A 24,484-nucleotide genomic window follows, 5' to 3' on the forward strand; every position below is an offset into this window, starting at 1 on the left:
ATGATATGCAAGCATCATGTACAAGTACAGATTGTCACAGTGATTAGAGTGTCGGACTAGGACCTGGGAGACCAGGGCTCAAATCCCCACTCACCCATGAAGCTTACTGGGTGATTGTGAACCAGTTAGTGCCTCTTTGCAGTTGTTCTGGGGATTAAATAAGGAAGGGGAGAACTATGTACACAACTTTGAGCTCTCTGGAGAAAAAGGTTGGATATAAATAAATAGCAATCATTGTAATGTATTATAATTATAATGTTTGCGCCTGGAACGAAATATGCCCTTTAAAGTTAAGGCTTTTAATAAGTGATAGTAGTTTTACACTGGAATTTAAAGTATCTCTTGGGTCTTGTGTACGTATGCTCATGTACTTCCAAATATTGCCGAGTTCTTGTATTATATGAATCATGCATTATATCACTTTTTTCCAGCAAAGTGTCCGCCTCCAGCATTTGTGCATGGATATGCCAATTGTAATTAAAACCTCCCACAAAAATACACTTCAGAATTTATTCATACTGACAAGTGCTCCTTACCCTGTGAACTTTCAGCTCATTGAGTTGAGCCAAACAGCAGCCTTGTTCCTTGGAGGGATTTCTCCCATGCCATTGGGAGTAAGGGAGGCTTGGCCCTCCAAGCTATAAAGCCTTTGCAGATGACCTGTTCATGATCTATTTATGACTCTCTCTTTCTTTCTCTCTCTCCCCTGCCCCACCTTTCAATAAGCTCCCAGAGAGAACAATGGAATTATAGCTATTTATATACCAAAGGAGATAAATGGATAGCTAAATAGCAAAGTGAATATGAATAACCTGCAGTTTTGAACAATGAACATTTAAGTAAAGACAAGACAGGGAGGTCTGTCAGGATATGTTGTTGTAGATAGATGATAGATAGATGGATAGATAGATAGACAGATAGACAGACAGACAGATAGACAGATAGACAGATTTTAAAAGCAGCTGTGTTGGTCAATAAGGAAAAAACCCTCCAAAACCCACTTCATTAGACTCCATCAAAATATCACAAAAATTAACACTGGCAAGCTTTTGAGTACTGCAGAACTCTTCATCAGGCAAAATCAGGCAAAAAGCAGGGTGCTGGGGGTGGGAGTACAAAAACTATATTGGATTTTGTAGCCATAAGGTAGACCCAGGCCCAATATGGATATTGCAGGCTGAATAAAGTCTCTGCTACGTATTCCAGGTATCATGTTGCACATCTAAAATTCTGAGATAAAGAACCAATAGCTGCTCCTCATTTCTGAAAACATAAAGCTTCTTAAGCAAAGCGCATGGGCCCCTGGTTAGGCAGAAAGCAGAGCTAGTGTTTCACTGTAGCTTTGGGTTGGTTTTGATGCAGTATTTTACCATGGTTTTCCCAACCTGAAATGCCTATAAGAAATGATAGTCATAATTAGAAACCCAGCTATTGCTTGGTCAGTATTTCAAGCCCAAGCTGGCCATTGTAAGAAGCAGGATGGTTCTTCCAGGTAGATAGTCACACTCAGAAGGGTTCTTCTCATCTTCTTAAATATCAGGTGTCTCTTTGTTATAATACAGTGAAATATCTGATATGTGACAATTTGAAGATCTCCACTGATATTCAGAATTGCTATCAGCTGCTATGTTTTCTTCCAGGCCTATCTAAATGGCAGGACAAGAGAGAACTCTTTAATGATTAGGGCCTTGTGAATAGCATTAAGATTTTGAAGACAATATAATTTGGGATTAGTTTTTCTAACAATGTTAATGCTATAAGATATACCCTTTCCAAAAGAAAACAAAAAATCTACAGGTTCCAACTTTTTCTTATGTTTGTGGAAACTCAAGTGCATAGAGATCTCTGCCAGTTCTTTCGTGACTTTGCCAGATGATTTACTTTGCAACTCCCATTGGCCTCACGAGTGGCATGCCATATATCTTGCAGCAAAAGGAAATGATTAGAGAAAGGAAACTATAAGACTTCTTGCAGGTTGTTCTTATCAGTTAAAGAAATGAGGACTTACCAACAAGCCTTGTTCACCTGGCTTTCCTGGCTCTCCCTTAAACACAAAATGTTATCAGCATCAATGCCATTGTTTACATTCAGTTTGTGCTTTAATAAATCATAGAGTTAACTGCTACGGGATGGCAAGTAGTCTAAATCACTGGTCTTAAACTGGTGGGTCAGGATCAAAGCTTGATCCAAGGTGGGCCATAACAGGAGCACTACAACAGTAAAAGACTAAGGAATGTGTCCTCAAGTACATGCTTGGGTTAAAAGTGCATCCTGCATCTGAAAAGTCTAGATGGCTTTTAAAAGGGGATTGGAATAGACAAAGTTATGGAGGATATGTCTATCAATGGCCATTAGTGATGAAAGCTATATGGAGATTCTGGATGGGATTCATCAAATCAGTCCTCTCAGTGGAAGCCCTGCAGAAGAACTTCTTCCTGTGCACCTGGGCTTGCTTCTCCTGCCACATGCCCCCCAAAACTGGGTTGGGAGAACCTCCAGAATGGTGCATGGGGGGGGGGGACTGTAATGCTTGGCCTGACGAAACAACTTGACAACCCCAACACTAATTTCCACCCGCCATGTTCAGAGGCCACTGAGCATCAGATGCTGTGGACCAACAACAGGGCGTGTTTTTTCCCCTTTTTTAACAGGATTTATACACTGCTTAATCAGCACACTGCAAAATGGTTTGTATAAAGCCATCTCTGTGCCTGCTTTGGGGCTTCCATAAAGCACTGAATTGGCAATTGCATGAAGCAGGGCTCTTCCTACGTTCTTTTAATGCCAACTGTCTCTTTGTAGTGAAATATCTATTGACGAATTTGTGACCATTTGAAGAGTACCTGCTATGCCTTGCTTACCAGAATTTCCTAGCCGCTGGTGCTCACAGAAATGTGACCAGATTCTATGTGCCACAGATCTGGCAGTGTTCTAAGAGGACATGCTCTTTAATTAGCTGGGTGGCGTGTAACGATATTTTTAAGTGTTATGGGGCAGTTCTAATTTTAGACATAGAATCAGATCAAAGAGTTGATCAAGTACGTATCAGGTCAGGGATTGTAAGGTGCTATGATTTCAGTCAATAGTCATCGTCCTCTGGAAGACAAATCTGTCAATGTTTTGAAAATGAGTTAGGTGTTAGGTGACATAAGAACAAATTATAAATGCTTAAATGAGGGGCTGCTTCCCAGGCGGTGCTAAACTACAACTATCATCACTGATGGGAGTTGAGAGTCCAGCAACATCTGGAAGGCCACAAACTAGTCACCCTGGTCTAAAAGTAAAAATAAAAATGCTTCCTTACTCAATAAGAAATCAAACACACACACATTAATAATTAAAGACTATTTGTTTATCTTCTCTTAATGTTAACTATCACTGAAGAAGCAGCTATAAAATCAAATGCAATGCCTTTGCTTTTTAAAGGTTATTCAGAATGAAGGTTGTGCAGAAATGCTTTTGCTATGAGTGCAATGCAGCCACATAGCAGTTCTATAAAGTGAATGCCAGCCAGCTATCTAAAATTATTTGGAAAGATCAATCTGTATTGAAGATAGAAGACCAGGGCATCTGAGTATTATTTCTGACGTTATTACTTATACCTGCCTTTTCCTCTGATGGAACTCTAGGTGACTTGCAGGGGAAAAAACAAGATTGCTAAAAACATTGACAAAACAATAATTAAAAAAACAATTAAACACCATCACCACTATTATTATTATTACCATATTTTTTGCTCTATAAGACGCACAAGACGCACATAGTTTTTGGAGGAGGAAAACAAGAAAAAAAAATTCTGAATCCCAGAAGCCAGAACAGCAAGAGGGATCGCTGTGCAGCGAAAACAGCGATCCCTCTTGCTGTTCTGGCTTCTGGGATAGCTGGCACAGCCTGCATTCGCTCCATAAGACGCACACACATTTCCCCTTACTTTTTAGGAGGGAAAAAGTGAGTCTTATAGAGCAAAAAATACGGTATATTATAGTGCCTAGTCACACTGTATCTGCAAGTAGCATCACACATTCCCAATGTGCATCTGCAATTCCACTCACAAAACATGGATAATGAATACTTCTCAGCTATAAGAAGCCTTTCTACGTCTATGATATTAACACACATGGATGGATAACTCACCGGTAAGCCAGGCATTCCGCGAGGGCCATCTTTGCCAGTATCTCCAGGAGGACCCCTTGGTCCAGGAGGCCCTGGAGGCCCCGGGGGTCCAGCTTGTCCTTGGTCACCCTAAACACCAGTCAGTAAAATCAGCATTAGTTGACAGCTTTCGAATCTTAGCAGATAAGCTCTCAATTGCACAAAACACAGTAAGAGAGAGAGACAGAGAGGCGATTTTCAAGGGAAGAGTTCGTGAAGGGGCAAAAGAGCTCAAAGTATATGTTAAACAAGGATCTTGATCCAGCTGTGTGCAGAACCATCAATATGGTTGGTGCTGTCATATTTGACAGCACAGCACCTGTGTGTGGAGAAAAGGGGACTGGACTCCAACCTCTCAGCCTCAAAGAACTTATTGGCACTACTGATGGATTCTCAGGTGGCAGCAGAGACTAGGACCATAGCCAACATATGCTAGTAAGCTGGCTGTGGCTGATCCTCTCAGACAAGGATTTGGCCTCAGTTATCGGTGTTTTCACAAGCTTCCTGCTTGGATTACTGCAATGTACTCTATGTGAGGCTGCTGTTGAATATGCTTTGGAAGATGCTAGTGTCAGCCCTCTGAAATGGGACTTTCACCTAAGGTTCTGGATACAAAGACAGAATCAAATCCACACTCCTAGCCCTAAAAAAAACCTAGTGCAGCCTATAACCATGTGCATAGTGCCTCATTACACATGCAGGTCTAGGGGATTGTACACTGACTACCTACATTAGGGTGACTTCAGTTTGTGAAGTTTGTTTTCTGCATTAGGACACTATGCAGGAATGTTTAACACAAACTTGCAAAATTCTACCGATACATTTCTGCCATGGGAGTAGCCAGGAGTTTTGTTAGGGGGGACAAGGAGGCAGAACCTCAGTTTGCTATGTATTTTTATTTAGTTTTATTTATGGGGGGGTAGCTGCCCCTCCCTGCCCTCCCTTGGCTATGCCCATGATTTCTGCAAAGGGGCAAATGTTTACTTGTCCAGCATGTTCATTTTAAAGACTGAGTGATTAGACCTGTGTGGAGGCCGTAAAACTTTTATGGGCAGCTTACAAAACTGGTTCATGAGACCCAGCAAGCGACACTGACTGAGCTCTAAGCAGGCTCTGAAATATAACTGCCTTGTTGAAAGGCTGTACAGTACTTTTCATGCTATAAATCAAACAGCAATAATATTTAATCTCTCTTTAGCAGCCATTTTATAGCGACAATTGAGAAACAACATTTACAGCTTCAAATATATCCACATTGGAATAATTTAATCTAGTTGGGCAACGAACCGTTAAATCACAATGATTCCTCTTCAAAAATACTAAGTTCTGTCCAGTTTCCAGTAAAAAGCTAACAGAAAATAGTTGGCAAAATTAATTTTGTGGTTTACGGCAAAGCTCCATGCAGTGTCTTCTAGCCCTTTGCAAGCAAATAAATAAATAAATAAATAAATAAATAAATAAATAAATTCCATTTCATTATGAACAATGTGGTTCAGCAGTATTTACAATTCAGCAATCAGCTGCAAGCAAAAGCATGGCAAAAGGTGCAGAGAGAGATTAAGCACTACCTTAATGAGGCGGCGTTTAATGAGCTGCTGATCAGCAGAGAGAAACCCATGATTGATTTTAGGAAACACCATCTGATCAGGCAGGTGAGGTCAAAGGTTGAAGTTCAGAGGTGAAAGAATTGGAGAATAGACATCAGAAGGCCCCAAGAAAGAAATAGAAATATATACATTAGACTTGCAGTAGCAAATATAATAAACAACTGGTGCTTGTGTCCGATAAAGGAATCTATGCTTTCTTTTAAAGGAATTGCAGCACTAATCTAAAGAGAGAGAGAGCAGGAAATCATCTATTCATTACATTGCCACCTAATGAATGCAAAGGTAATGCAAGTCAAGCTTACTCTTAAACTTCTCTTGCAAATATGGTTTTTATTCTTTTTTGGCCAAGATTTAGAACTACACTGAACACCTTTATTATGCTTCACAAGCAAAGATTCCTAGAGACAAAGCACCAGTTCAGCATTTAGTCAGACTTTCCAAACAGCATATTGTGCCATGAAGAATGGTGCCATTAAAATGACATACTGAGTCTGCTGGTCCATAGATAGCTTAAATCATTTCTGCTTAATACTTGAAAAAATTGAAAACATGCGCTCAAGTGTGAAGCCATGAATGCATAATAAACTGCATTATTACCCTTAGCGTTTTGACGTAGATTCATTTGAGGCATTGTGCATCCTTATGTGCCCTTTACAAGCAGAGTTGCAATACAGTTCCTGCTAAGAAAATTCTCATTAAGAACACACACGGCTGGAAGCTGGCAGAGATACCAGCATACATAATCCGAGCCTTGTGCCCTCTCATACGTCAGGTAGTTCCACTGATACCTGGATAGCACAACAGCACTGAAGCAGCACGTGTCATGACAATTACGATATGCAGGGTGGGCTAACCGGCTTCCAAAAACAAACGAAGCATTCATGACACTTCTATGCTGATACAGAAAGACTGGCTAGCTGGTACAGGTCAGCCACAAACCTTGACGGTCAGGATCTGATTACTGTGAAGAGCAGCAACTGTGGGGAAGCCTGGCAGACCCTAGGAACACACACATGGTACCAAAATAACACGACACAAAACGTCACACAGACCAACAACTTAATAACAGACATGACATTTAATAGGTTCTTATCTCTATCGTTATTTTTGTTGCTAAGGGTGGCCTGTTAGAGATTCTGTTTTCTATTGAGGGGTCCAAGAAAGAGTAAGGCCACTCAGAATTATAAATGTTTAATTTTTTTAAAAAACAACAACAGGTCACAATTGTGAGTATTCATTAGTTTTTAGTACATTAGCAGGAGAGAAAGACACCTCTTTTTTTAGCATATGTTAAGCTAAGGCCACAAGAGCCGTGTAGGCAACAAACTCTGAAACAACAGATCTTTTTAACTTCATTTTAAAATCCTCTCTTTAGCATGCAACACAAAGAACATGAACTGACAGTATTTATAGACATTAATACACTGGACATTGGACTAATACTAGATCCAGAGTGTTAAAAAAACAATTGAGAGCAACATTTGATACATATAGAGCTGTATTTCATGTACATGATAAAGTTCAACTCTTCCATTTCCCATTGACTGGCTCACTGCTATTTTTTAACACCCTTTACACAATCAGAAAAGGCTGTCAGATGTGACAAGAGCACCCAGCTTCTTATACCTCACGAGTACTGCACTGGATGATTGAGAAGGAGGGGTGCATTAGAGGCCAGCAACCTTTGCAATATAGGTGAAAAATGTCCTCCGATAATCTTCAGGGCAGAATGTTACACAGAGAGCCCCTGAGATGACTTCTGATTTGCCACAGGATCCTGCCTTTTCCTTTGCTTTTTACTCTTAGTGTAAGTCATTACCAACACCTATTTTTTCCTCATAAAGTTCTGCTTAAGGGAATCAAGAAGCGCTACCTTTCCTATCAGTTTGCTCTTACACATTTCCATTAATTTTGGTTCAGCGATTCATCACTTAATTCTATGGAATGAGAGAGGATTACTTTTTTAAAAGATCAAAGCAAATGTTTTGGTTTGGTTACTTCTTTAAAAAAACACTCTTGTGGCCCCCAAAAGTTTTGAATACATATCATTTACATAAAATAACCCTCCCCTCCAAATTCAGATAAGCAGAGGACAAGAAACCCTACTTACAGATACAGCAAACTAGATGGAGTTTTCATTAATTTTACTGCTCAGTATATGTGTTGAAGAACAGGGGTGTGGAACTTAATTGGCGCAAGAGCCACAGTCCCTTATGAGGAACCTTCCAAAGCCCACACGCTGGTACAGTGGTACCTCGGTTTTGAAGCGTCTCAGAAGCTGAACATTTTGATTTTCAAATGCTGAAAACACGGAAGTAAATGCTTTTGTTTTCGAACACACCTTGGAAGTTGAATGGCTTCCGCTGTGTGTTTTTCAATTTTCTCCATTGAACTTGCAGCCAGCCCTTTGTGCCTCAGTTTTCAAACATTTTGGAAGTCGAATGGTCTTCTGGAATGGATTACATTTGAGAACTGAGGTACCACTGTAGTAGGCTAGACCAGAGGTAAAAGTGCTCAGAGTAATGGATGTGACTCTTAACATTGTACAGGGGCTGCATTGCAGAAACACTCGTATCGGAGGTTTCAACATATACATACTGAATGCACACGTTTCTCTATCCAGCTACTCAAAAGGCATTGGCAACTAAGAAAGGCATTCCCACTAAGAAAAAGCAAAGGACGAAGGTGGGATGAAGGGTTGGGGAGCAGTGTGGCCAGGAGAGGAGCTGGATAGAGAAGGCTGAGGCCACATCCAGAACCAGAGCCTGAGATTCCCAGCCCTGTTGTTTAGATATATCCACCTCTTTTTTTCCTCTTATGATAACCAGAATGCCTGTGATTCATTAGCCTTTTTCTGCACGTTACAGCTTCAACTCTTACTGAATAAAAACAGAAACTAAGTCCAAAGAATTTATATATATATATATCGGTTTTAAAAGCGGATCAATTTTCTTTTAAAAAGTAATGTTAATTAAAATGACCATTCTAGGCGAAAATTTAACATCTTTTTAACAGGATAATTTTTATTCAGAAACCTTGACAACTGCAAATATGTAACTCAAGAATATCCACTGTGAATTTTCATAATGAAATTGATAAAATTCATGTGGGCACATCCACAAATTTAGATGACTTTTAAAAAGGATTAGGTGAGTTCACAGAGGCATGATAGCCAAAGGTAACCTAAATGTACTGAGGCATTTCACCTCTACATACCAGATTCTGGGATCAAAGAATACACCTATTGCCCCCATGACTTGATTGTGATCTTTCAGGATATAGTTGGAAACAACATGGTGGAGTAGATAGTTCTTAGTCTGATGTACTATGCATTGCTCTTAAGCTCAGTGATTTACAACCATAATTTATATTGCAGGATTAGCTATGTAGGGAACAATCCTATAGTTGCTGGGAGGTCATTGTAGGCACCACAGGATATAGTGGATCACCCCCTCAGAGGGTGGAGAGGAAGGTCTTTTTTCTGAGAAGGAGGTACGTACATGGATGCCTCCTTGGAGTAACATTAGAAAGACCTACTACCATTGTTCTTCCACTGTCAGTGGTGCTCCAATGCCTGAGAAGGCAATTCTAAGTTGGGGATTGGGGGCCAATTTAGAACTGCCCAATCAAAACAAACAAACAAACAAACAAACAAACAAACACCCCTCCTTTCCTGGAAATGTCCCCAGAACAGGGGTGGGAAGTACACTAACTCTGGAACTGGCCTACTGATTCCAAAACCCATAAATGGAACCAATGGGAGGAAAATACAAAGTGTAGGGAGAGAGAAAAGGATAGCAATGGATGAAAAAAGGAATAAGTCCCTTACAGCTTAGGACTTTGTAGTTCCTGCACTGTGGATTCCCTCACCTGGCTCTAAGTAGGAGCCATGGCTCAGTGATAGAGCCAGAGGCATAACTAAGATCCCTTTCACCCTTGGCAAGGTGCTTTATCAGTGTCGTGTCCCATCTCCCCCCAAAAATTACTTTACTGCAATAGCTGCATTAGAAATTGCTACATTTTACGCAGCCCAAGAACTCAAAGTGTCTGGAATGAGGGTGGGAAAAAACTGCATGCCTTTGTGCTGGACAGGAATCTTTCCCTACATTTGATCTCACCATGACAGTGCCTGTTGTCATGCACTCCATAGTCTGTATAGGTGATTTTGTAACACCCCTGTGCCTGTGCTCCTGGTGGGGCCAGTTTTGTCAATGCCTAGGTACGCCCAGGGCTGTCTTAAGCATATGCGGTGCTGGGGTGCAAAGATCCACCCCCTCAGGTTGCCCAGTCCCAGGTGTGCAGGAGGCCGCCTCAGCATCTCTCTGGCTCTGTCACCCCCGAACTCACAGCACAGAAGTGCCTGTAGCAGAAGAGCCCACCATGGCACTCCAACTGACGGGCTGGCTCTTCCCTGGACTCAACTTTTGGGCCCCGGACTCTCGGCCTGGTGCCCCTGAGAGCCCGGTGCCCGGGTGCCCCGCACCCCTAGCGCCTATGGGTAAGATGGCCCTGAGTACACCTCTGGGTAAAGCACATGCTGACATCTTGAGTTAAAAAGGTTCTGACAGCAGGTGATACGAAAGACTTCTGTTAGAGATCTTGCAGACAATACTGAGCTAGATGGGCAGTAAGCTTGACCAGCATGAGGCAGCTTCCTGTGCTCTCCTATGTTCTTCTTTGCCCAACTTTGCAAGTCATCTCAGTGTCCATTATCTCAGAGGATACTGGAGCACATCTCTTGGACTTCCTTGGGCTTGTCATTTTCTCAAATGTGATAGATGTGCTACTTGCAACAATCCTAAGAAAGCTACCCTTCCTTCAGGAATGAAGCAATCTGTGCAGGAAGTTCCTGTTGTAGGAGGCTTGCTGTGACTACCTTTGGATAACTGCTCCACAGACAGCACTTCATAATTTCCCTGCATATTTACAACACGGTAATATATTATGTAGCTTCCTTTGTGAACGCTGCCGGCTGTGAGCAAACCTTTGCCTATCTACTGTGCCTCTCAGGGTAGAAACAGCAAAGTCTGCTTTTGCTCCTGACCTTGCTGCACAAGCTTACATATTCCTGTGAAGATCTGGCAAACAAGGCAGGAATTGCCACCTGCTGCTCACTTGCACTTCGTACATTTGCAGCCAGCTGCTACTATTTCACATCAGATCACTCGAGCTGAAGGCCAGAGTGATCCTGACACATTATATGATGGCCTCCCCGCCCTACAACCACCTCAAGCTCCAATTAATCTCTCAGGCGGGTGCTCATTATTGTACCTGCTCTAGGGAATATAGTGTCTTGCATCGTTCCCCGTGTATTGCCAAAGACTCGCAGCAGGAGCTTTATATAAACCCTTTTATTGCAACTGCTGCTTTCTCCATCAGCAGCCAAACTAAAACAATAACACACCGCAGAGTATGAGAAGGCCAAAGGGCATTCTTCCTCCCAACATGTGCATTCATTCAAAGCAGAGCTTTAATTTTAATGGAGGGTGTCACTTCTTGGAAACTTTGCAGTCATAAGAAATAATCTGATATGAAATGGTTGTATTCTTGGGAGGGGGAAGGGAATGTTTTGTAAGCAATGCAGCCTCTTCAAAAAATGTGGCATTCAGTGATCTATTTCTACACACGCCTTGGCAGGGAATAAATGTTCCAATGAGACGTCTTTGGGTTTTAAAAGTATTTGCATTCCTCCAGACTTCTGCATCATCCACAAGTAAACAGTTTTGGATAATGGAACTTCCTCATGCAAATAATTAATGATGACGCTGAAGAGCATCAGATCTAGCACTCTAAAACTTCATAGGATAATTTATGACTATTACTATTTTTTCACCTAGGTGCATAGTCAAGTTGTCATAAATGCATCTAACACACGTTTTGATTCATGTTTTATTCTACTGCTATCATTTTGCAGTGAAGTGTGCTCACATCAATGGGGGAAAACCAATATATGCATGTAAATAAACAAATATATGCTTTCTTAGATTAATGTCAGTCAAGCCCTAGTTTCAGTCCATTTCACAAAATTGTAGAATTGTAGAGTTGGAAGGGATCCTGAGGGTCATCTAGCCCAACCCCCTGAAATGCAAGCATCCATGACAGATGGCCTTATCAAACCTCTGCTTAAAAGCCTCCAATGAAGGAGAGTCCACTACCATCCAATAATGCTAGAAACCTCTGGGCAAGTTGTCATATACAAAGAATCAACCATCTTTCCAGTTTCACCTTCCCCATTCCAATATTTCACATTCATCAGCTTCAAAACGCAGCACAAACCCATCTGAAGTGTGCCTTATAACATATAAAATGTTCAATTCCAACTGAGGAATAAATAACACATTCTCAACCATTTGCTCCAAACAACCAATTTTTGCAACTCATTTTGTAAGACATATCCCAATATCTATTAAATTATTTAAGAAAACATAAAAGCAAGTAGCTCTGGATGTCTTCCTGATAAAATCATGTTTGCTACTAGTTATCATTATATATGCTTAATTAGGGCTAAGACTTGAAACAAGAGTGGGGTGCATTTAGTGAACATTTTCTCACCCTGAAGGGCAATGCCTATTAAGGATGTTCTGACCACACATCATTTTGCCAAATCTAATGCACTGTGTGATTATTTCATTGTTATGGGGAAGCGAAAGAACTATTCCAAACTTTCAGGAGAGTAGAGCTGTCATCAGGACACCAGCACGCACGCACGCGCGCGCGCGCACACACACACACGATGCACTACGGACAGGGGTTATTTCAGGAAACTTTTCAGTTAGCTTGAAAAGTTACCCTTTTCATGTTGCAAATCGTTTCTGGGCAGCATTCTTTCAACCCTAATTTTAATTATGTGAATTAGTACCTCTGTGGGGGATGGACTCAAAATTGGCTAGTAGATGTTTAATTATAACGATGGGTTGACTAATCTATCAACATCCTGCAACAGCATTCTACCAAATGGAGCTGTTTTTTGTGAGAGGACTGCAATTCAAATATAATATGATGTGGCTAGTTGAAAAGGAAGAGCACTTTCTGATAGGTTAGCTGCCATAGGAACTCGATTCTGGGTTCAACAGCCCAATCAGAGGGTTGCTAACTTACTGAATGGATTGGCCAAATGAGTATCTTTCAGCCTCAACTACCTGCCCATAAACCTGGAATGGCATGGGAGTGTGGTAAAGATGAAGGAGACATGAATCACAAACCACTACAAGTGCTGCAGAATTTATTACTTCTGCTTTATTATTGAGCATCTGCTCATACGTTAGAGAGGCAATCAGAGGCAAAACAAGGGTTAATCATACAAGAATATTAACTAGAGAGTCCTAACAGTTTCACCAAAGCAAAAGAATCTGTTTAATCACTCAAGTTAACAAAGGTTAAGATAATAAAAGGAAGTTCTGAATGCCTTCGCTTTCTGGAACTTAATCCCTCCTGCTGAAGACATTTGAAAGATGCTATCAGTTGCGTACAGCCCCAGCTGTTAAAAAAATTTACTTGGAACACTCCATGTGGAGAAAATAATTTTATGAAAATAGTTAAGTATGCACCCTGTGTGGCTTCTTATTGCACCTAGACCCCAAAACTAATTTAAAGTCAGCTGCTGGATAATGATTGTGAGACCTGATAAACAATAAATCTTTTCTATATCAGAACTGAATGGCAGTAGTGCTTTATTATCATTTGCAGAAAGGGGATAGGAAATAGATTAACATACTCAATTAGAGCCGTTTAGTGCATGCTCAAGGTCTATTTTCATTAATTACTGCTCTGGTTGGACAATAAATCATGAATGATCTTCAAGTGCCAAGGTTCTTTAAGTAAAAGTCATTTTGAAATATTGGAAGTGCCTGCTAATTTCTCTAGTGCAAAGACTTCCAAGTACAGCTGAAGTAAACAGAAGCTGCGCATTGGGTGGTACACAGAACTGTCCGGCTTAATTCTTCCTTCTTCAGGATAAAACTGATGGAGAGCTCTTCAGACATTTGGTGATATAAGTGTTTACAAAAAGAATAACTCTTCAGGAGACTTTAATATGTATTAAGTCAGTTTCACTTGTAGAAGTTGTCTTGCAATACCCTAAATGAAATTCTCCTGTAAGTAGGCCAGAGGTTTTCAACTTTTTTGAGCCCACGGCTCCCTTGACCAACTACATTCTTTCTGCAGCAGCCCTATGGGGTTCAGAAGCCCAGTTATGGCAGCCTCTTACCCTTTTTCAAATACCCTCCCTTGTGGAGTGTTTCCTCAGCTTCCTCTCCTTGAAAGTCCTCTGGGCAGCCGCTGCTGCCACCCCTGGTCTCTGAACTGCCTTTGCTACCCCAAAGAGAGGTGTATGGGGCCTACTAGTATGCAAATTTCTGTTCACTTCTGTCAAAAGGTGGGGAGGTAGCCTAATAGTGAATGGGAGGTACAAAGCAGACTTGGATAGACCCTGAATCAAACTGTTCAGTCTACAAAGCACCTTAAAATGAAGTGGGCTTTCTGGAAGTACCTAATCAAGGGACCCTGACCATTAGGTCTAGTCGTGGCCAACTCTGGGGTTGCAGTGCTCATCTCGCCTTATTGGCTGAGGAAGGCGGCATACAGCTTCCGGGTCATGTGGCCAGCATGACTAAGCTGCTTCTGGCAAACCAGAGCAGCACCTATTTATCTACTTGCACTCTGACATGCTTTCGAACTGCTAGGTTGGCAGGATCAGGGACCGAGCAACGGCAGCTCACCCCGTCGCGGGGATTCAAACCGCCGACCTTCTGATCGGCAAGTCCTAGGCTCTGTGGTTTCACACACAGCGCCACCCACGTATGGTCAGTGCGCATTCCTAATTTTTACTGGACAAGGAGTCAATTGTGTACTCCAGAAAGAAGAAACAGTGAGAATTTTAGCTATACACTGTCTAGATCTGGAAACAAAAAAAATTGTTCCTGTGTCAGTCAGCTAGTTAAATATTTATGCCTGGGTGCCTAATATTTTAGAGCCACAACTGTTACTAACCATATTAGTATCTTTTTTTCCAGAGGACTAAATTCTTATAATTAGAAACTATAATCTAGTTTCTTCACTCAATAATCCTGTGAAATAAAAGTTACTGAGTTGCCAAAATCCATTTAGTATAAAGTCTCAGTGGTCTAATAGCAGCAAGTCCACCAGTCCAACCCAAACAATTTACTGTCTGTGCCATTGTGGAAACTTGCCAGAGGAAGTAGATGCTTGCCACCTCTCTACTGCACTTCAGTGCCAAGATAAAGTTGCCCAAAGGGTAGGATCATGCACAAAAGCCAAGCAACACAATGCGTTTCATCTGGTATTATTGTGACCAGGTTCTGAGAAACACATTTCTCAGATATGGTATAAGCTCTCCTTTCCCATCAGTATGTAATTCAGTTCACTTAGAGACTGCTACTCCTAACAGCTGGGGAAGTTTTTGTTTTTGGGCAGAGCAGGGATATGAAACTGAGTCTCAGACTTCCATCTTTCCACAGTTGCTACTGCATCAGAACAAAGCAATGCAACAGGTAAAAGCTGAGCCAAACAAGGTTCTGTTGCTGTCCTAAAGGGATCTCTTCTTATGCTGCAACTTGTGGCACAACTCTCACATCAAATTCAGCTGTTCACAATCTGAGAACTGCACATTGGCTGTGATACTGTGAGGGATATTTGATCTTGGTGCTAGAATTATCACTACCTTCAGCTGACATCCTGAAACACACTGCCACTCCAAACTACTGGATGCAAATACTTTTCAAAACAAACACACATCAAGCTACGCTTCCAGTTAACCAGTTATACAGGCTGAGTTCTGAGAATTTTTAAAAAAATGTCTCTTAGCATTTACTTTTAAAAATTATTAAAATGAATTATTTGGGCAATGCCATTTGATTTCACATGGGTAAGAGTCTTTGCAGTGCAATCTTATAAATGTTTACTTGGAGTAAGACTGTGTTCAGATGAGAATGAGTCTAGCCTCAGATGTCTTCCTCTACCTCAAGCATGGCTACAAGGAGATCAGGAGTTTCAATCTCCATTTTAAAATTAATTATAGTTTGCTGTGCCATCCAAATCCTAATCTTAGCTATGGTTAGTGAAAACAAGTCAACTTACACTACACTATGGTTTAAATCTGGCTCATTCCTGTTTATTGTATAGTTTTGTTTGTTTTTGTTGTGATAAAAAACTTTTGAAACGCTTAATAAAAATTTATATAAAAAATAAATAAATCTGGCTCATTCCCACCAACCATTGTTAAAATTAACCTCAATTGCTATTGGCTTTGGATGGCATGACAAGCTGTAAATAATCACAAGCTTCCCAACTCCTCCATGCTAGTGTGTGGAGTGTTCAAGTCCAGGGGAAGACGACAATCATTCTTATAATGTTAAATTATGGTTTAGTCCAGTGGTTTTCAAAGCATGTGGAGCACTGCACTGATATGGCAGGAGAGGGTGACAGGAAGATTCAAGGGCAATGAATATAATATTTTGGGAACAATTCACGTTCTTATGTACCTGCATTATTTTATATTTTATGGATGCCCCATGATCATATTGTAAAGCAGTTGTGTTCTACGTTATAAATCAAGCACTGCTAGGAGTTGTTACAATGCATTCCTTACCAATAAAAAATTTGGGGTGGAGGGAGCAATTTTTGTTCTGAAAGTGTGGCCCAGAGAAAAAAGTTTGAGAACCACTGGTTTAGTGTTTTCAAGGGTGGTGTGTCCCATTTTGCCACTTGACGGTCTGTTTCTAGCACCTCCAAGCTGGCTGGAAAAGTCTCCTGTCTGAAACTGCTAATCAGTGTCAACGTTACTGAGCTAGATGGACCCAGTGGTGTTGCAACGGGGGGGGGGGGGTGTGCGCCCTGGGTGCCATGCCTGGGGGGGTGACAAGAAGGCACCCCGCGGGGGCTCACGGCAGCGTGAGCAGCCATCGCGCTGCCACAGCTGCATGTGGATGCTCCTCAGTTCTCAGCTGCAGCTACACATGCGCTGTACATAGCGGTTTGCCGCTGGCGCTGCTCAAGCGCCGTACGGATGGCGGTGAGATCCCTCTGTTGCCACTACAGCCACGAGCAGAGGATCCCAGCACTGTCTGTATGGCGCTGGAGCGGCGTCGCTATGTATGGCGCATGCGCTGTATGTAGTGACACCACACATGCACAGTACATAGCGGTTTGCCGCCCTGGGTGTCACGATGCCTTCATTCGTCCCTGGATGGACCAATGGTTTTACTACTGTTTTAGAGTCCTTGGCCACTCATTTACAGTGATAAGGACAGTCAAGCTCACTACAGCATTTTGTATTCATAATAAAAGTTTGAAAAACAGAGTAAAAATGCTGAAGTTGTGAATATGGAACTAAAAAGATCAAACTGTTAAAAAGAAAATCCCTGAAAACTGTTCTGGCTCTGTAAACTATTTTCAAAACCACATTCCTTGCCTGCCATATAACATCAAATGTGTAGGACCCTATCCAGAAATCCTGAGTTCATAAATGCTTCATCATGACTATATATGGCCGTTATGAAATTCCAAAGACATAATAATGTTCAGCCTAAAACATGTTGGCCAGGATCCAAAGGGCTGCAAGTGGAAAGGAAATTACTCCTTGCAGTTTCAGGCAAGGACGTACAAATCCTAGAGTAAGAAATGAATGCATTGAAAGAAAATGTGCTACTTTTGATCTTCACATTTGGAACAAAATCCCTGTATAAGGTTTTATTTTCCTCGTGCAAAGTTCTACTACAAGCTTTAAGAAGGAAGCTTTCCCATGAGTGTTGGGCTGCTAGACATTTGGAGTCCAGCCAGACAAAATCAATGGGCACACTTCCAAGTAAGATATTAAGGTCTGAGCTGTTAGATCAGTAAAATCCTTAGTACTGTTGTTGGATATACCAGCCAACATTTCACAGATAACAAATAGGGCTATGCCTTTGCCCCCTGTTGTTCTACCAAAATTTTTTGCCTCCTTATTCTTGGTTGAGGACTAGATTAATTTGCTATGTCCTCCGCTTATTTCCCCAGTCTGTTCTCTAATGATTTAAAAATCAAGATGGTGATTGTTCTTTATGTTAAATGCATATTAGAAAAACTTAAGTGTCCTACAGTGTTCTGATTCATGCATCATGGCAAACTATAACATCTTGTGAATATGCAAGCATGTGGGCTCCCTACCCAGTTGCTCCTACCCAGTTGTTCTGCTGCTATTGTTGTCCCCTGTTAAACCATATGTTCAGACCTAATGCTAAGCCAAACCATGGATTAGCCCCAGGTAGAAAAGCAGCAATGTAGGAGTAGGGTTGCCATATTTCAAAAAGTGAAAATCCGGAAACAAAAGTTGAGTTTTTGAGCTATTTTTTATGAAATCTGCCAAAATCTACACTACCAACATGGGCTGCCATACATCCGGATTTCCCCAGACATGTCAGCAATTTCTGCCAAGACACAGTTTACGAGGGCTGAATACTGGATATATCCGGGAAATTCTGGATGTATGGCAACCCTAGGTAGGAGGGCATCAACCTCAATTCTCACTCTTTCCTCATGGTTTGGCTTTAGCATTGCATGTTAAGAAAATAAAAGAACACGACAGAAGTTTGAGCCAAATTGTGAACAGGGACAGAAAACTGAGTTTTGAGTATTGTGACTCCTGAAGGGGAGTGAAAGGCGGGATATCAAATCCAAACTCTTCTTCTTCTTCTTCTTATTGTCTGCCTCCACAGAAATCTGAACTGGTTGAAGCTGCCTTCACCAATCTGTGGAGTGTTTAAGTTGTGCCTTCACCTAGGTTCAGCCTGTATATTTGTAAACAAAGGAAGTATTACAAAGATGCCAATAATTCTCTAATGGCTCTTTCAAATTTGGGTAAATGCTGCACCCCTGGTCTGTAAAATCGGAATGTTTGTAATAAGAAGGAATGTACGCTATGAGCATATAAGGTCAATTCTGGCTCAACTGCACTGGCTGCCAATCAATATCCTGGCCCAATTCAAAGTGCTGGTTTTGACCTATAAAGCTTTAAATGTCTCAGGACCGCAATACCTTTCCCCATATGAACCAACCTGGACTTTTTTGTGTGCCCCCTCCACAAGAGGTCTGGAGGATGACAACACAAGCCTTTTCTGCAGTGGCTCCCCACTTGTGGAATGCTCTCCCTGGGGAGGCTCACTTGGTACCTTCATTACATATCTTTAGGCACCAGGCAAAAACATTATTCTTCTCCCAGGCCTTTGGCCAATTAAACAATCTATAGCCTTTTAAGCTGTGTGTGGGTATTATTGTTTTGTTTGCTACTATGTTATGTATTTTGTGTTTTTATACTGTAAATCACCCTGTGATCCTCAGGTGAAGGGTGGTACAGAAATTTCAATCATCATCATCCACAGCATCTCTAGATAGGGCTGGAGTGCCACTGATAGTCAGCATAGACAGCATAGACCTAGATGGGCCAACGGTTTGACAGAGGATAAAATAGCTTCCTGTGTTTTTATGTGGAGGTATTTTGGTTTTGAAAACCTACTGTAAAGTCTATCAAATCAGATATTAAAAGACTTTAAAAAAAATTCTAGTCTAGTATAAATGTTCACTTCTTTCGAATGTGGTGCCAAATATATTTTCATGTGCTTTCGCTCCACACCATACACATTTGAATAGAATGATTTTTTTAAAAAAAAATGACTGAGAGCAGACCCATTACTGGAATTTGAGAGCTAATTAAAGTTATTCACGCATCAAAAAGAGGCTTTAGCTATATTTTCATACACTGTGGGGATTGAACCTTCGTGACAGACAGCAGCAATAGCAAGTCTCTGAAAAGGAGAGGAATGCCTTAGTAATAGTTTTGAATGGTATAAAACAATTAGGCTTCTGAGCATAATCACAACCTGCTGTCTGTCTCTTCTTTTCTCTTATGTTTCATAACTTGGTTCAAAGTTAACATGAATTTGTTTTCTCTTAGTAATACTGTGTGTGCCTTTGTAAAAGTACAAAACAGCCATAATACTATTTTGAAGAGCCATAAAGGTTTCCAAACAGTAGTTTCCCTCACCAGAGTTGTCTAGCTACGAGCACAGCAAGAATCTGGCTCACTTTTCCTGCACCTGGCAGGAAAGGAGGATGAAGGCAGGGGGGGAAATGATCAGAGTATCTATCCAAAGGATCCAAGCATCCCATCATAATTACCAGAATGGCAGAGAAGCTTCTGGCAACTTACATCATGTGGAACAAGGCCAAGGCTTAGAAATCACCATCACATGGAATAGCCACTTTCTGTGGAATAGCCACTTTCACATGGAATAGCCACTTAGTCATTTTCTGACTTTCCTTAGCGTGCAACTGAAGTGCAGCATTAAAACGTTAGCTAATAATGATTGAAATCCTGTACAGAAAATAAATACAGACCTGAGAAAATAGCAATACTTAGTGTATTCCCAAGGCCAGTGTCTCTTCACATGCAGATAAATGAGATGGCAAGGAAGTGGTACAAACCTATCACCCAAGAGTGGTGAATGGACTGCATCACTTCAGATGACTGGTTTCCCACCAGGGCTGTTTGCCAGGATGAAAGAGCACTTGCCCAAGTGCTGTTTGGTGGGCACCTCTCCTGCAGTAGTAGGTTTCCCTGGTTGCAGGCTTCCCTGGCACAGGTGGGAGGGAATGGACCATTTTACATTTCTCACAATGCCCTGGAGTGCCAAGTGTAGCCTTGCTCCGGGTCCTTGGGAGAAATTAAAAATAGCAGCTTCCCAGGTCCAACTACCTTGTACAGGCACCCCAGTAACAGTGGGCTTTGCCAGGATTCTGGGGCCTGGTCTGATCTTGCTAACAACCCCCCCTATAAATAAAGACTAAGACAGCAGGAAAGAGGAATCTATCCTAGTTCTTTGCAGGAGGCACTGGTTTTTAGGGAGCACTAAAAAAATAAATCCTGTCAACCTAGCAGTTCGAAAGCACGTCAAAGTGCAAGTAGATAAATAGGTACCACTCCAGAGGGAAGGTAAACGGTGTTTCCGTGCGCTGCTCTGGTTCGCCAGAAGTGGCTTAGTCATGCTGGCCACATGACCCGGAAGCTGTACACCGGCTCCCTCAGCCAATAAAGCGAGATGAGCGCCGCAATCCCAGAGTCGGCCATGACTGGACTTAATGGCCAGGGGTCCCTTTACCTTTACCTAAAAAAATAAATCTTCCATTATTGGGTCCTGCTAAGGCCCAATCCCCATTAGAGGCTCCATTGCTCACAACAGAGGACTTGGCTCTTGCTGCCTCTTTACCTGCCTCTGGAAGTGTGTCAGCAACCGCAAAAGCAAGGAGAGTGAACAATGGCTTCCACGTGCCCTCTCCTTCTGGGCAATGGTGAAAACTGAGTCAAGAGGGAGAGGACAACTGAATGGCCATTGCTTACAGTGCTAAGAAGCCAGATAAACTTGGAGCAACTTCTAGTGCCCAAGCCCGCCCCCCTCAAAAATCTTCGGAGCCAGCACTGTAATGGCTGTTGGGAAAGCTAGCTTCTTGCTGTTTTGACAATTGTTTCCCAGTACCAGCTGGTGTTTATTCTATTTTTACTACAGTGCACAGATGTAAAGAGAAACAACTGGCGCTCTCAACATGACAGAATTTTCTTCTTTGTTCCTCTGTTTCAGCTCTAAAACAAACAAACCCAATCCTTTGAATTCAGTGTTCCTGATATATTATGTTCTAGATGTGTGGAACAAATTGCTATTTCAAAAAGGCAAGTACTAAGGACATTCATGCTTCCCGCTCATAGAATTCTAATTTGTTAAAATCCACCTGCTGTTGCTTTATTAGAAGCTCATGCAGCTCTGACACAAACAGGTGGAAGCTGGAAGGTTTGTTTAGTGAAACTGCTTCTTCATTTTTAAGCATATCACAACCACTCTGAAATATATTGCCACCTAACAGCGGAAATTCCAAATTTTAGTGAGTAGTAATTTGCAGCATGAACTATTTCTAGTCAAATGTTTCTTATATAGTTCGTGAAATCATTCTTGGCTATTGCCTTCCTGGAGATCTACAACATGCAGGGGTAAAAGCAGCTGAAAAGCGAAATGAGTTTTGACACTCTGTTCAGTTTAGTTTTGCACTAAGGACTAATTGCCTAGTCAGGGAAGGGGAAGTGTAACATTTTTGTTAATATGCTTACCCGAGGGCCCTGATCACCTTGATCTCCCTGCAAAGTGGAAAGATGAGATGATAGTTTTAACACAGCATCTGTGTGCTAGCCCAGCTCTCTTAAATAATCTCACATCATACTGCTTCAATAGCCACCAGTTAACACCAGGAGGGCTTCCACTTATTGTGTTAGTGGCAACAGCATGCTGAGACTCACCTTCTCGCCTTTTGGACCAGGTGGGCCCTGAAAGAAACAGGAAAATATATTCATTAACAAATGATCGGTGGTCACGGTGAGCCAAAAATGTCTGGTTCTCACATGAATCAGGTGCCTTTAGACTGCAGGAGTGAGGGACAAGCAGTGGGGAGGACAGTTGACTGAAGGTTCTTCCATATAACAAGGTATTTGCTACCTGAGGTGAAGGACAAGATGGCGCCCTGCAAAATTACTTGTACAGAAGCCAACTAGACTTGTAGTTTGAGAATAATAATAATAATAATATATCCCACCCTTCCTCCCAAAGGAGCCTAGGGTAGCAAACACACACATGAGGAAGCAATTAAAACATATAATAACATCTTTGAAACATCTTAAAAGCAATTCCGATACAGATGCAGACTTGGAAAGAACTCTACTTGAAAGCCTTGTTGGAAGAGGAAGGTCTTCAATAAGCACAAACAGACAACATAGGTGGCCCCCCATCTACTATTTAATGAGAGGGAATGCTGAAGACCAAGGCCTGATTACTATACTGTATGGACCTCCTGATAGGATGGTATTTGCAGGAGGCCCTCACCTGCAGGGTGCTGTGATTGATTAGGTATACAGTATATGTTGAATTTTGCTTCAACACTGGTGATGGGATGACATCCTCCGCAACACCTGAGGTAAGCAGGCACAGACAGTTTGCATGGCACACACAGCTCTGTACTCCAGCATGTCACTACCATTCTGTGCCCCCAGCACCTGGTGCTTCCCTCTATCTAATGGTAGGACCGGCCCTGAGCCCTGCAGATTGGAAATTATCTTGTTGTGAAGGCTAGAGCCCAGGCACAGGCTTAGTGCCTCAACCATTGTTTGCAAAAACATGCCAGATTGGCCCAGAAAGTTGCCTGCATAAACTAATAGGCTTATCATACAAAACAGGACAGCACGAAGGCAGAGCCTTCCAAAAATTGAATCTGCCCTCCCACTACAAATGTGATTCCTCAGGGTGGTAGATATGCCACAAGCAAGATGAAAGAGGAGGAACTAGATGCACCATAGTTGCATCATAATTAAGCCCAATGTCAGATAGCGCAGTGGACTTCAACCTATGCTCACTTTGCACATGCGATCACAACTTTACATGGGTGGGAAATAAATAAGTAAATAACGGGGGGGGGGGAGACACCCACCATTCCCTGTTCTCTATTTATTTCTTTATTTCCCACCCATGCCCCCAGCAGGTGTTCCTTGCTTACTTTGCTCTGGGAATGTCACAGGAGCGCCCAGTAAGCAGCCCTCTGCCTTGCGGAAGGACCAGTTCTGGGGGTTCTTGACTTTGCACGATTTTGCCTTTGCACACGGACTCCTAGAGCCAAACCCTCACGTATGTGGCAGACCAACTGTGCTAATAAATTAATATTTAAGCTTCGTCTTAAGGTGCATATCCTTAGCCATTTTAAAGGCCAATTCAGTGATTATTTTACTGCTGCAGTATCTTTAAGACAGGGTAAGCCATCCTTGAATTGCTCCTAACATTTTACAAACACCGAACAAAGAGATGAAAAGGAATAATAATACAGTAGAACAGAATAGCAGAATAGCAATGTACACCTTCTGAGTGATTTTATTAACTTCATTGTGACTATTCATCTTCCTTAATCTCCGTGCTCAGGGGCATGTGTGCACTTGGACCATAAACTGCCTTGGCAAACATACCTAATGGAGGTTCGGTTTTATGAATTTGCCATAAAAGCTGACACTTTGCCTTCAGTGTGGAAAAGGAACTTTTCATTCTGAAATACTCCCTTTGTGTACAAAGAAGTCTTATTAAATGAGATGGCATGGTGCAACACAGTGAGCAAAGATATTCTCTTTCATCCTGACAATCTTGGATGCTATTCCCCTTTAGAGCATATCATCATTTTAACTGTACTTGACAAGCAAAATGGCAATGTTGTTGTTTGATACTTCTTGGATGCAGCCCATTTGCCCCAATTTTTCAGAGTTTATACTGTTGCACTTTTCCAGTAAACAGAGACCAAAGTCCAGATCTTCAGTTCTCGACTCTGGCTTTCCATATTGATTTTACATTACACAGCCTTTGCCAACATGGTTCCCTCCAGATGTTTTAGACTACAACTCACATCAACCTCAGCTGGAACAGTTCAGGCCCTATCCATAGGCCCTGTTCATGTGAACACAGTGGACATTGTGGAGGGGGAGTCAGTCCAATGCAAGATGGCCATGTAAACCTCAGCACTATGTGCTAAGGGCAGTAGGTATCAGGATCTGATACTTCTTCTTTCTTTCTTTTTTTCAAGGTTTGATATAAAAATCAAAAAACATGTTCACAGTATAAATAGCCCACCACTTTTTTATTAGGTTGCTAGGTTAAGATGCC

At 41.8% G+C, this 24,484-nt stretch overlaps 1 protein-coding gene across 1 annotated transcript in view; it reads right to left on the reverse strand.

The window, feature by feature from the left end:
* COL25A1 (collagen type XXV alpha 1 chain) overlaps positions 1-24,484 on the reverse strand; it is a 297,431-nt gene that overhangs the window by 79,046 nt on the left and 193,901 nt on the right. Inside the window, exons 6-10 of the mRNA XM_028743095.2 lie at positions 22,093-22,119; positions 21,907-21,933; positions 5,721-5,792; positions 4,135-4,242; positions 2,009-2,044 (exon numbers count right to left, since the gene is read on the reverse strand). Of these exons, the coding sequence (XP_028598928.2) occupies positions 2,009-2,044; positions 4,135-4,242; positions 5,721-5,792; positions 21,907-21,933; positions 22,093-22,119 (270 nt within the window). The remainder of the gene's footprint in view (positions 1-2,008; positions 2,045-4,134; positions 4,243-5,720; positions 5,793-21,906; positions 21,934-22,092; positions 22,120-24,484) is intronic.

Source organism: Podarcis muralis, chromosome 9 (genome assembly GCF_964188315.1).
Source record: "Podarcis muralis chromosome 9, rPodMur119.hap1.1, whole genome shotgun sequence".
NCBI lineage: Eukaryota > Metazoa > Chordata > Lepidosauria > Squamata > Lacertidae > Podarcis > Podarcis muralis.